Source organism: Trichomonas vaginalis, chromosome III (genome assembly GCF_026262505.1).
Source record: "Trichomonas vaginalis G3 chromosome III, whole genome shotgun sequence".
NCBI lineage: Eukaryota > Parabasalia > Trichomonadida > Trichomonadidae > Trichomonas > Trichomonas vaginalis.
In genome coordinates this window covers 3,619,658-3,632,737 of record NC_067205.1, presented here as the reverse complement: position 1 = coordinate 3,632,737, position 13,080 = coordinate 3,619,658, and the positions used below count along the sequence as shown (strand labels likewise).

General features: G+C 29.4%; 2 protein-coding genes across 2 annotated transcripts, besides 6 other annotated features; one reads left to right on the top strand and one right to left on the bottom strand.

The window, feature by feature from the left end:
- Positions 1–470: 470 nt before the first annotated feature.
- Positions 471–541: a mobile genetic element.
- A 29-nt stretch (positions 542–570) lies between these two features.
- Positions 571–747: a mobile genetic element.
- A 918-nt stretch (positions 748–1,665) lies between these two features.
- TVAGG3_0635460 (protein of unknown function, DUF4106 family) lies at positions 1,666–2,548 on the bottom strand (the record flags this gene model as incomplete). The annotated part of the gene is made up of 1 exon (XM_051241017.1): positions 1,666–2,548. A coding segment is annotated over one exon (883 nt), but the record flags the coding sequence as incomplete, so codon positions are not given.
- A 2,098-nt stretch (positions 2,549–4,646) lies between these two features.
- Positions 4,647–5,147, top strand: TVAGG3_0635450 (uncharacterized protein; the record flags this gene model as incomplete). The annotated part of the gene is made up of 1 exon (XM_001286894.1): positions 4,647–5,147. One exon carries the CDS (start codon positions 4,647–4,649, stop codon positions 5,145–5,147), a length of 501 nt encoding a protein of 166 aa, XP_001286895.1.
- Positions 5,148–6,158: 1,011 nt separating this feature from the next.
- Positions 6,159–6,195: a mobile genetic element.
- Positions 6,196–6,721: 526 nt separating this feature from the next.
- Positions 6,722–7,651: a mobile genetic element.
- A 1-nt stretch (position 7,652) lies between these two features.
- Positions 7,653–11,444: a mobile genetic element.
- Positions 11,445–12,103: 659 nt separating this feature from the next.
- Positions 12,104–12,141: a mobile genetic element.
- The last annotated feature ends 939 nt before the right edge of the window (positions 12,142–13,080 follow it).

The window sequence follows — 13,080 nt, the reverse complement described above, 5'->3', positions numbered from 1 at the left end:
ATACAAGATGATGTGAATTTTGCATCCCTGGGATGGACGATACACCCAAAGTGTCACCTTTTTGGGATAACAAAAATTTATATATATGAGAGTTCTGCAAATCATATGCACAATATCTATTCTGCCTGACTTCTTGTATATAGGAGTCAGGCCGAATAGATATTGTGCATGTGGCAATATAAGTATTTCCGAGATTGCCATCGTGCGCTATAGTACACTACTTCTCCTTGGTCCTAGCTCGGTTCCAAGGATATCAGTGTTCAAGGATTTGGCAAGGTCCTTCTGAAGTCTCTCATTCGATGAGAGATTTCGGAAGAACCTTGCCTTAGAGTATTCCAACTCTTGTTCTCTTGTCCCTGAATAGTCAGAAAAGCTATTTGACTACTTAAGGCAGAGATTATCCGAGGTCCCTCATTTGATGAGAGGCCTCGGATAATCTCTGCCTTAAAGTTGTACACTTATAGTCCATCAGAATGTAAGTATACACGGATAGGACAGCTTTCTTCTGAAGTCTTAGATTTGATGAGAAGCCTCAGAAGAAAACTGTCCTATCTGATAATAAAAGGAGTTTCAGAAGCTCCAGAGCTCCCTTTCGTAAGGAAAGGGAGCTTTGAAGCTCCTAGTTCGAAGATGTGCTTCGCATCTTTCATCAGTATAGGACATTTACCATCTGGGACTCTGTTGATGAAGACTCAGGAGCTCCAAAGCTCCCTTTCGTAAGGATTAGGAGCTTTGTAGCTCCTGAAGGTAAGGTAGGATTGCTCTGATCTCTAATCAGTAGATGCCATGCCTCATTATGGACTCTACTGACAAGAGATCAAGAGCTCCAAGGACTCCCTTTTTAGCTAGTGGCATTCTCACCATTTAGTAGGATCGCTGATTCTACTAATGAAGTGATCACTTAATATACGTTTTGAATAAATTGAATTTTTTACAAAAATTTAGTATTTTTTATAAACATCACATATATATTATAAATACGTAAATATATTCTTTAATTCAAAAAATTCAATTCGGTTTCGGGCTGGGTATCCCAGCCCCAAGTATTCAATTTTATTCAATTTTTTTAGAATTTTGGGTTGGGGTGCCCAGACCAAAACAAACTTTATATTTTGATGTGTAGATGCGTATGTGTACATCATTATTGCGTTATATATTATATTTTTAATGAAAAAAAATCTGATTCAAAAAAATTATCACTAATTAGTTGATAATATAAAGAAAAAATATATAAATTGTATGTTTTGAGAGTATTTATCCACATTCACTCATATGAATTTCATTAAATAGTGTCTTTTTACTCCAAAATTTATTTTGAATTATTGAAATCAAAGAAAAAAAAACTAGAAAAATTTCTCGAAATTTTTATTTTTAAAAAAATTTTGGATTTTATATTAAAAACTGACACTGGAAGGACGATAGGGCTGGGATTAGAGATACCCCGCTCACTTGGGAAAAATATGGATCTATACTCAGCCATGTTCATTTCATACTGGTCCAAAATATCTGCATCTTTCATATCTTTCAATGGCATTAAAGCCGCGCTGAAAATACCCGTTATATCTGGTTCACCATTCACTTCCATTGCGTCTACAACTTCTTGGAATTGTGGTTGTAAGTTTATGAACCACCTATCCGGATTAGCTTTATGACCCCATTTCATTGTAGTTCCATAGTCTGCAGAAACAAAAGTAGGTTTGTTTCCATATTGGCTAGGTTCTGAATGAACTTTAAACAATGTTTCATTTCTATATGTTTTGTTGAAATTTAACCTTTTATTTTCACCGAGTTCAGCCAAAGATTGAACGTTATATGGTCGTAAGTAAAAAGGATTATTGTATTTGCGTACATTTTCTTTCAGTACTTCCATTCTATGCTGAATATTTTCATCTGATGTTGGAGTCTTTTGTATGTCGGTGAACATTTTTCGATATTCTTCTACTATGTCAGCCGAATTTTTCTTAGACTCTTGGAAAGATTCCATATTCACCTCATACTCTTGTTGAGGGTCAAGATTTTTCGGCTGTTCCAAATCTTCATCTAGTTCTGTGAAGTTAGTTTCCAAAGGAGGGACTTGTTTGTTTCCTTCAGGCTCTTCTAGCTGTTGTTGCTGAACTATTTCTTCCATGTCTGGTTGTATCTGAACTTCTTCCTGTTGAGTTTCTTGTACCTCATCTGCTGGCATTTCATATATTCCGAGACCGTTTTTAAAAAGTTCCCTATCTAAGTCATCCGGACTCATAAACCTTTCTTCTTTCGTTCCGTCTCTATTTTTTACGCGTTTCATGAAGAGAGTTGAATTATCATTTAGCTCTGACATCAAATATCTCGGAGTAAATTCATCCATGTCATTTGGATGATGTGCTATTAAATCATATCCCTTAGCGAGCTTGTATTTTCCAGGTTTGAAATTATATCCCATTTGGTGCTGAACCATAAAGCTAAATAGGTTCGGGTCAGTATTTCCTTCCTTGAACTTTTTAATAGCTTCTTTATATCTGTCACTAAAGTCAAGAGTATCTGGGTAACCATAATCTTCCTTAAGCATTTTTAAGAATTCTTGGTTTCCTTTTTCTCTACTTCTTTTATGTCCTTGCTCTGTTTGTGGTTGCTGTGCTGGTTGTGGAGGTGGTTGTTGTGCAGGGTTTTGAACTGTTGGTTGCTGTGTTGGTTGTTGTTGTTGTGGTGCTGGATTTTGAACTGTTGGTTGCTGTGCAGGGTTTTGAACTGTTGGTTGCTGTGCTGGATTTTGAACTGTTGGTTTTGGTTGTTGTTGTGGTGCTGGATTTTGAACTGTTGGTTGCTGTGCAGGGTTTTGAACTGTTGGTTGCTGTGCTGGATTTTGAACTGTTGGTTTTGGTTGTTGTTGTGGTGCTGGATTTTGAACTGTTGGTTGTTGTGTTGGTTTTGGTGCATGCCTGTGTCTGTGTCCATGTGACGATGTAAATGTTTTAGGTAGTCCTGGTGCAGGTGCTTCTCTTGGAGGGTTTGGTGGTATATAAGTTCCACCAGCTGGCACATATGTTCCATCTGCAGCATAATGTCCTACCTGACTTTTCGTTTTTAAGAAAGCATTTACTAGGTCTGTTTTGGTCTGTTGTAACTCTTTTTCTTGACTTTTCACAACAGTTGCTCTAACGGCGTCATAGGCACTTTGAACTGCCTGTCTCGTTGCTGCATCTGTTATTTTCGTCATATTTTGTGCTACTTCTCTTAACTCTTTGTCGAAACCTTCAGACTTCAGTTTCTTTCCAGATGAGAAGTCGTTCACTAGTTTCACCTTACTATGAAGAGCTTCGAAGGCATTCTTAAAGTCAGCATTCATTAAAGCTTCATTTGAACTGTCTTCATCCGCTTGTATTTTTGTCCTTATTGACCCTATAAGTTGGGCTGCTTTAGCGTTGGCTTGGGCATCTAACCAGTCATTATTAGCTTTTATAATATCTGCGCTTTTCATTGCCTTTTGCATGGCTGTGTCGTTATTTTTACTTTCTTGTGCTAAGTTTTCATACTGTACGGTTTGGTTTTGCAACTGTAAAAGTTTTTCTGCCTTTACATTTGCTTCAACTTCTTTTTTATACTCATCGCTATCCATATATGTCTTCATGGCTTTTTGTTTTATCTCTTCATCTTTCAGTACTTTATATTGAGTAGTATGGTTTTTCAAATTTATAACATCTTGTTCCATTTTTGCTAGTTCTGCTGCTTTTTCTGACACTTTTTTCGCATATTCCTCTGTACTTAGTTCTTTCAGTTGTTCTTCTTTCTTCTTTTTCTCTACGTTTAACTCATTGAGTTTCTTTGAGTGTCTGTCATATTCTAGTTTCTTTTCGTTTTCACTTATTTGTTTCTGTATGTCTATGTTTGACTTTTTGACATCTGTTATTTGATTTTTGAGTGAACTCAAATTCATTTGACTTTGAGGGTTATATGCTGTTCCGTCTGCAGCTCCACCATAGCCTGCCATTTTCGCTAAAAGTGCCGCTCTTAAACCTCCACTCTGTGCACCAATTGCGGCTTTTTAAAAGCATAGGATTGTTTGACATTTGTTGCAACATAGTGGGGTCATTCATCATTTGTTGTTGCAACTGTTGTTGTGGTGTCAGTTTTACTATTGGATGTTTCAATGCTCCCTTCCTCTTACGTATATTCTTACGTAGCTTACGTGGCATTTTAAGTGAAGTTAAAAAGCGGTTTTTGACAGATGTTTATATGACACTTTTTGTTCAGCACAAAAAACTACTCGGTCAAAGTGTTGTTAGTTTTGTAAAATAACCGTCTTATCTCATTCTATAAGGGGGAAAAGGCTTCTCAAAGTATACTTCCTTGGAACGCCGGTAACTTTTCCTGTAGCGACGATAGACCCTTACTTGTCCGGACAAAGTTATACTATTTTGAGTGCTCTACAAAAAAGTCAACGGCGACGACTCTCAAAAACCGTTGTGTAAAAAGTTTTACCGTTGGACAAAAAAGTATATATAGAAAACAAAAAACGTTTATAGTTCATTCAATATTTGAGATAAACCGTTTTTTCCAACGGTAACTATTAAATAAAATAAAAAAATAGAGGGGGTCTCCGTTGACGAAAACGGTTTATCTCAAACTTTTCTATGAGTGGTCCGAAAAAAACAGTTCATTTTTATCTAATGGAAGCCAACGCTGTTAACCACAATTCAAACATTAACAATTCTCAACCGCTAACCAAAGCCAAAGCCCCACAACCTCCAAGAACTGGCACAGCCGTTAGAATAACCACCAAAAAGTCTAACAGCGAATTAAGAGAAATTCTTCAACAAATTTGCTCTAAATATCTCAAAGACGCCGAAGAAAACACACAACCAGACGCTACATACAATACTCAGTTCTGTGAAGTTCTGAACAAAGCAATTACTAGTTCAATTGAAATTACTAAGACAATTCCAAGTCCAATTGAGCTTAGCGATGTCTTAGTTCAGTATTTTCCAACATTTACTAAGCTTATAATGTTGAGAACTTTATACCAAGTTCGTCAAAATCTTCCTCGTTACATCCAACGGTTATTCGACAAGAGAATTGCCGAATTCCAAGTCTTAGTTACGGATATGACGAAGATGAATACGTTGACGAGTTCGGAGACAACTGTACAAAATGGTTTGAATGTTATATGACAACACAATTTGAATTCGACTTTCTCGAATTCAACGCAGCAACCATTCATATCATTGCTCTTTACCTTTCCGAACAACAACAAGACCTCGCAGATGGAGATGTTGTTACTGTCGTCATGAAAACTCCTGAACAATTCGGAAAAAAGAAGTCTCTAATTGCCAAATTCGTTACAGGACATCAGCTTTTCCAACGCACAGAAGTCTTCTGTATTCCTGGAACTAAGTTCTTTGTCAGGAGCGAACTCAAAGAAAGATATAATGTGTCATTCAATTACACATTATATAATGTTTTCGACCCAGAAGAAGGCTTCTTCCCAGAAGCAATGGAGGAGGAAGAAGAGGAGGAGGAAATACAAGACTCTATCCAAGAAGAGTCCTCCGAATTCACACCAGAAGACTAACAATTTTCCGAATAAAAACTTCATTTATACTAAACATCTTCGGGGCTAGAGGGCGCAACGCGCCTGGAAGCCCCACTTACCTGACCTCAATGAATTTTAGAAATTACAAATAATAATATAAGTTAAAAAATTAAATGATAAAAAGGTTTTGAAATAAAGAATATCACATGTTTGAACTTCTTTTGTGAAATATGATATTTCATAATTCTTGAGAGTTTCTATGATTGATCTGGACAAAGAAATTCCTAAAGGAAAAACAAAACTGTTCAAATTGTTTGATTGAGTAAATTCATCTTCAAGAATTGAAGTAATTTCGTTCTGGAATATGAGCGTTTGAATTGTTGGATGATATGAAAAAGATTGAGCTCGAATTTTTTTGACATTTTTTGGCATATAATAAACTTTAATCTTTTTGGCCCTAGGGAAACGAATAAGCTCTTCTTTATTTTTGGAAAATAAAACTCCATCTACAGATGTGAAATATGCATTATTTTTATCAACAAAAATGTTTTCCAACTGAACCATCATTGAAAATGGATCTAATTCGTGAATTTTTTTAAGAGATTGTGGTAAAGTAAGCTCTTTAACTGGAGTATTCAGAATTATATTGTAATAAACAGAAATTCATCAAAAGTGACAGCTCTCAATTTTTTGACATTTGTAAATTCTAAATTGAATGAGAAAAATGAAATAATACTAAGCATAATACAATATTCTAGATTTAATTATAATTAGGGAAAAGTTAGTTTTGAGAGTACTTTTCATAGGCATATAGAATGAAATCTTCTGAAAAATAATATCACATAAACTCATATTATTTTCTAATATATAACTATTTTATATAAAAATCAAATTCAATGATCTTAAAAGCGAAGGATAAACCTCAAAATTTACGAATATAATGAGTGGGAATATAATGCTTATCTATCATAAAACCATATGAAATATTAATTTTTGCTTTACGCCTAATTTTTGACGACAATTAGCAAAAATGTTAAATGTTAACACTCAGTCCATTTGAATATGAAAAATAAATTTGACTTTGATTAAATGTTTTTATTTATCATGCAATTCTTCTTGCGACCAAAGATTTGAATAAAAGTTCAAAAAATAAGATAGCTTAAAAAATAATATACGGTAGTGTTTACTAATAGATGAATAGTATATAAATTCGAGATATAAAAATTGCTCACATTTGCTCACATTTTGGCACTTTTTTGTACGTTTGTCAAAAAAATTGTGAGGAAGATCTCACAAAAATAGTCAAAATGTGAGCAAATTTTGAGAAGTGCTCACATTTTGACATACGATTATTTTCATACGTTTTTTTGATGAATTCTAATAAAACTTCATTACCACTTTCAGAACGAAGCGTAACTTTTCAGCACGTAACGCTCTATCATGTGTAGTGACATATTATTCAAAAAAACTCAGATTGCTTATCTTATAATAACAATTTCATTAGAAAAAATGCACGATTTCACGCTAAAACTTTGAAGCAATTCTTAAATTCGGATAAAAAATCGATATGTATTACACTTTAAACTTCAAAAAATGGTTCAAAATTTAGACTTAGTTTATCTTAACAATATAGCAGATTTTAAGCCGAACAAGTAGGAGTAATAGAAATAGCTCTTGAAAATAATTACAATTAGTAATATGTAAGTCAAAGTTCGAGTATTCTAATAAATAAACGTTCCGGATTTTCTTTACTACAAGAATCAATACTTAATATATAGAAGCAACAGTAAAAACTTATTAGAGATTCAAAAAGAAAGTTGACTAAAGAGAATCTTTTTATATAAGTAATTTTATTTTTTTGAAATACGAGATCGAATAAACATGTATTTTATTTTATTACTATAATAATACGTTTTTACATAGTAAGAAAGTTTAGAGACTGAAATGAAATTAAAAATTGAGAAAAAAATAAAGCTTTTCTATAAAAATTCATATTAATATATAGTATAATGATATTACAATTTATTGATAGTTGTGTTAGAAAAAAGGTACATTCACTATTTTTGACAAAATTTTAAATTTTCATGGGGTTGTAAATCTTATAATAACTAGATGAATAAGGAATAAATCCCAGTATGATGTAGTTATTTGTTGTTAATTCGAATGTGTTTAGAGGTAAACTTAGCTTGTGAGATATATATAAATAAAGTGTTAATGCTTTAACCGCTCTTGGTGGAATGACATATAATTTTGTATCCTTATAAATAAATTTAATGTAGTTTTCCATTTTTGTCACTTTTTAAGATCTTACAAAATATAGTTGATTTTTATCACTATTGAAATAAGATAAATAATGTAAGGACTCTAATTTTGTTATAAATATGAATGAAAACAGTAAAATGGATAACTTAAATATATAAAAATAAATATTGGAACAAAGCTATAACAAATTTTCATTCTTATTTATAAATTGATAAACCAAAGTAATACATTTTATTACATTTCGTGTAACATATACTAATATATAGATATTTTTTGAGATAATGTATTTATCTGTAAAAATTGTATGTGATCAAATTTGATTGATAAATTTATTCAGTAATAATAAATTGCATGTACAATATATTATTGTCTTGCCATTTTTTTGCTCATAATAAAAAATCTTTAAAAATGATAACAATAAAAGAGTATTAAGTAAAAATTTATACATCCAAAATATATTTCAGTAACAGCATAATACGCCTATGCTAATTTTTAGTTCTTAAATTAAATAGATGTCCCTAATCCCATAGATATTCACCAAACTTGGCAAATTCTGAACGTGATCTACATATCCCTAGCAAGTAGATCATATTGGTATACGTATCTTGATCAAATAAAAAGAATATTTGTTGAATAATTTCTGTTCAAATTAAAAGTTCTTCAACTTACGGTAAATCTATCTGCCTTAAAAAGTATTACGATATTATGCAAAGTCAATTTTCTCCAAAAAAATATTTGAAGATGATACTTTAAGTATACCAAAAATACAAGAATTTTGAGAGAACTCAATGAATTTTTGTGAAGGTGGAGTTAAATTGAGAAGATTTTTGGTCAGAGAAAAACAAAAATTACTATCTGATAAAATGGTATTAAAATGAAAAAAGTTTAAACAAAGGAAATGAAGAATTTATATTATATTAGAATTTAAAGAGTAAATATAAAAGATTGAAAGAAAGAATAATAATAGGATTCTTGAATGCAACATTTGGAATGATGTTTCCAGTTGTAGATGTGTTAAGCAAAGAGAGATAATGATAGTTTCTTGAGTTTTGAGTTAAGCTTGTTGTAGATGAGAGAGAAATTTTGACGAGACTGAGGAACTTCATTTGGAATGATGTTTCCAGTTGTAGATGTGTTAAGCAAAGAGAGATAATGATAGTTTCTTGAGTTTTTGCAATTAACCATCCTCAATGACTATTGTTTTAATATAATTTTTAAATTTTTTAAAACTGACATTTTAGTTGTATATTTTTTCTAACAAAGGTACATTCACTAGGTGATAACAGTAAAATGGGATGAAAATATGATAAATAGCATCCCTATATAGTGCCAAACAATATTTATACGGGCCAAAAAAATTTGGCTAGAGATTTGGCGAGTTATAAAACTTAGAAAATTGAGAGGGATTTTTATTTTTGAATTTTTTTGGAAAGTTAAAATTGCGATTAAAAATCGATTTCCAGGAGAACTAAGCATCTCATCATATATTTAAATCGATAAAAATATTAAATAATAGTTGAATAGTATAACAACGTGAAATTATGGCTGAATCTACAGAAAAAATGAACATATTTGACATTTTTGAAAATTCATACGTTAGATGGTGACAGACTCATAAACTATACTTTAGCTAAGATTGATATATGGTTTCAACAACACATGGTTAAAATTGTAAAAATATTTTAGATTTCAAAAAGGTATATATGGTAATATAATGGAACAAAGTCAACAAATAGCATGTTAAATATGTTATAATTAACTTTTTATTAGATCCAATAGTAGATATCGAATGGTTTCCAGCTTTATGGTTAAATATTTTCTTTTCGAGCTTCTCTTTAACTGTTGTATTAAGGTTGTAAATTTTTGATGCTAGAAACTATGGAATCTTCTTTGCTGCTGCATTTTTCTTGAGAGTTCTTGCAATTTCGAATAGATCTGCGCATTGTATGAAATTGAGGCTTTAAAATATCTTGAAAACAGAATAGGACTGCTTTTCCAAAGGAATGCTTACTTGTAAATCAGAGAGTTTCAAAATTGAGAGCAAGATTATCATCATAACTTTCGATTTTGCTGCGAAAAAGGAAGACAAGTAATTAACAAATCATTTACTGTTGTTCATCAAAAGAAGAAAACTTTGATAACAACTAATGATGATAAAATCAAGCTATCTTTTAATATTTTAAATTGATAAGACATTCAAAATATTTGAATGGTTTAAAATATTTTCTTTTAATTTCTATAAGATATTATCATGATTATATAATAAAATTTAAATTTTTATTCAAAAAGGCAATATTTCAAACTTTTAATTTCAAAAATCTTAATTCTGCAATAAGTGTATTTAATTGTAGCAAATTTAATGATCCTTCGTCATGCTTAGCAATTTGGAACTCATAAATTAATGATTTCTTCAAGTAAAATTCTGCATTATTTCAAAAGTCAATAATTCTCTAGTAACTTTTCTTCAAACCCTAACCATTATATTATATGTATAATGGAGAATAATTGCAAAGAAAGATAGCCGAATTTACTGGGTAGTTCTTGTGATGCGAAATAATTGCAAATTAACACATAGTTTTAACAGCATCAATCTCTTTTTGCTCTCATTTAAATGCATTCGCACACTTTAATTTTGAAATATAAGAGTTTTGGAAATTATCAAATTTATCTGCTCAAATACTATAGATCTTCATAAGTGTTAATAGAATCACCAGCCTTACATATAGTGTTTAATATAATGATGCACATCATACTGGGATTTATTCCTTATTCATCTAGTTATTATAAGATTTACAACCCCATGAAAATTTAAAATTTTGTCAAAAATAGTGAATGTACCTTTTTTCTAACACAACTATCAATAAATTGTAATATCATTATACTATATATTAATATGAATTTTTATAGAAAAGCTTTATTTTTTTCTCAATTTTTAATTTCATTTCAGTCTCTAAACTTTCTTACTATGTAAAAACGTATTATTATAGTAATAAAATAAAATACATGTTTATTCGATCTCGTATTTCAAAAAAATAAAATTACTTATATAAAAAGATTCTCTTTAGTCAACTTTCTTTTTGAATCTCTAATAAGTTTTTACTGTTGCTTCTATATATTAAGTATTGATTCTTGTAGTAAAGAAAATCCGGAACGTTTATTTATTAGAATACTCGAACTTTGACTTACATATTACTAATTGTAATTATTTTCAAGAGCTATTTCTATTACTCCTACTTGTTCGGCTTAAAATCTGCTATATTGTTAAGATAAACTAAGTCTAAATTTTGAACCATTTTTTGAAGTTTAAAGTGTAATACATATCGATTTTTTATCCGAATTTAAGAATTGCTTCAAAGTTTTAGCGTGAAATCGTGCATTTTTTCTAATGAAATTGTTATTATAAGATAAGCAATCTGAGTTTTTTTGAATAATATGTCACTACACATGATAGAGCGTTACGTGCTGAAAAGTTACGCTTCGTTCTGAAAGTGGTAATGAAGTTTTATTAGAATTCATCAAAAAAACGTATGAAAATAATCGTATGTCAAAATGTGAGCACTTCTCAAAATTTGCTCACATTTTGACTATTTTTGTGAGATCTTCCTCACAATTTTTTTGACAAACGTACAAAAAGTGCCAAAATGTGAGCAAATGTGAGCAATTTTTATATCTCTATAAATTCTATTAAAATGGATTTGATCCAAAAAAATATATAAAATTTGATCATAAATAAAATCGTTTTAAATTACTTCTTCATTTAAATTATAACAATTATTTTTGGTTTTATATTTTTTGGATCAAATCCATTTTAATAGAATTTATATACTATTCATCTATTAGTAAACACTACCGTATATTATTTTTTAAGCTATCTTATTTTTTGAACTTTTATTCAAATCTTTGGTCGCAAGAAGAATTGCATGATAAATAAAAACATTTAATCAAAGTCAAATTTATTTTTCATATTCAAATGGACTGAGTGTTAACATTTAACATTTTTTGCTAATTGTCGTCAAAAATTAGGCGTAAAGCAAAAATTAATATTTCATATGGTTTTATGATAGATAAGCATTATATTCCCACTCATTATATTCGTAAATTTTGAGGTTTATCCTTCGCTTTTAAGATCATTGAATTTGATTTTTATATAAAATAGTTATATATTAGAAAATAATATGAGTTTATGTGATATTATTTTTCAGAAGATTTTGTGTTCTTCTTCAAAATTTTATTTTTTTATTAAAAAGAATCTTTACAAAATATACATTTACTTTAATTAATATTTAAAAACGTGCTCTATCAAAAGTTCCAAAAATTCAATATTTTAGCTTTTCTGAGGTGTCACTTTTGATGAATTTCTGTTTACAACAATATCATCTTCTAGTTCAATAATACCATTTAAAAATGTAATTTTTTTAATGGATGGATAATCAATACTTTTAAATTTAATTATTTTGCAATTACCATCAATAACTAGATCTGAATATTGACTACCAACAGATTGTTTTTGAAGTGTTCCATCTGGGCATTTTAATGTTTTTATGCTAAAAGTTTAACCACTTAAACTTAACGTTGTGACACTTTTTAGCAGAATTATTTATATTAGAACAAAAATTGTGCAATATACACATTGCATTAATATGCAAATAAAAGTATAATAAATTTTTGACCTTATGAAATTACCAATTTATTCCCTTCCAGAATTAAAATATATTCAAATAGGAGATCTTTTTTTGGGGAACTGAGGGAAACTGAGGGAAACTGAGCACTTTTTCTCCACCAATAATAAAAATATTCTTTATTTGATTTAATATTTATTATTATTGTAGCAATACAAGATATATTATTTAATAATATTTTGAATTAAATAAATATTGACCGAGTTTTTAGTAAAAATCTTTGTCACTTTTCTAAAAATTGAGAGGCTATTTGGGCAACTGAGCGACGATTATTTTTTAGGAATATATAAATATCCCACGATCTCTTAATATTTGAGAAAATATAATATAATATAATATAATATAATATAATATAATATAATATAATATAATATAATATAATATAATATAATATAATATAATATAATATAATATAATATAATATAAATAATATAATATAATATAATATAATATAATATAATATAAATATAATATAATATAATATAATATAATATAATATAATATAATATATAATAATATAATATAATATAATATAATATAATATAATATAATATAATATAATATAAATAATAATATAATATAATATAATATAATATAAATATATAAATATAATATAATATAATATAATAT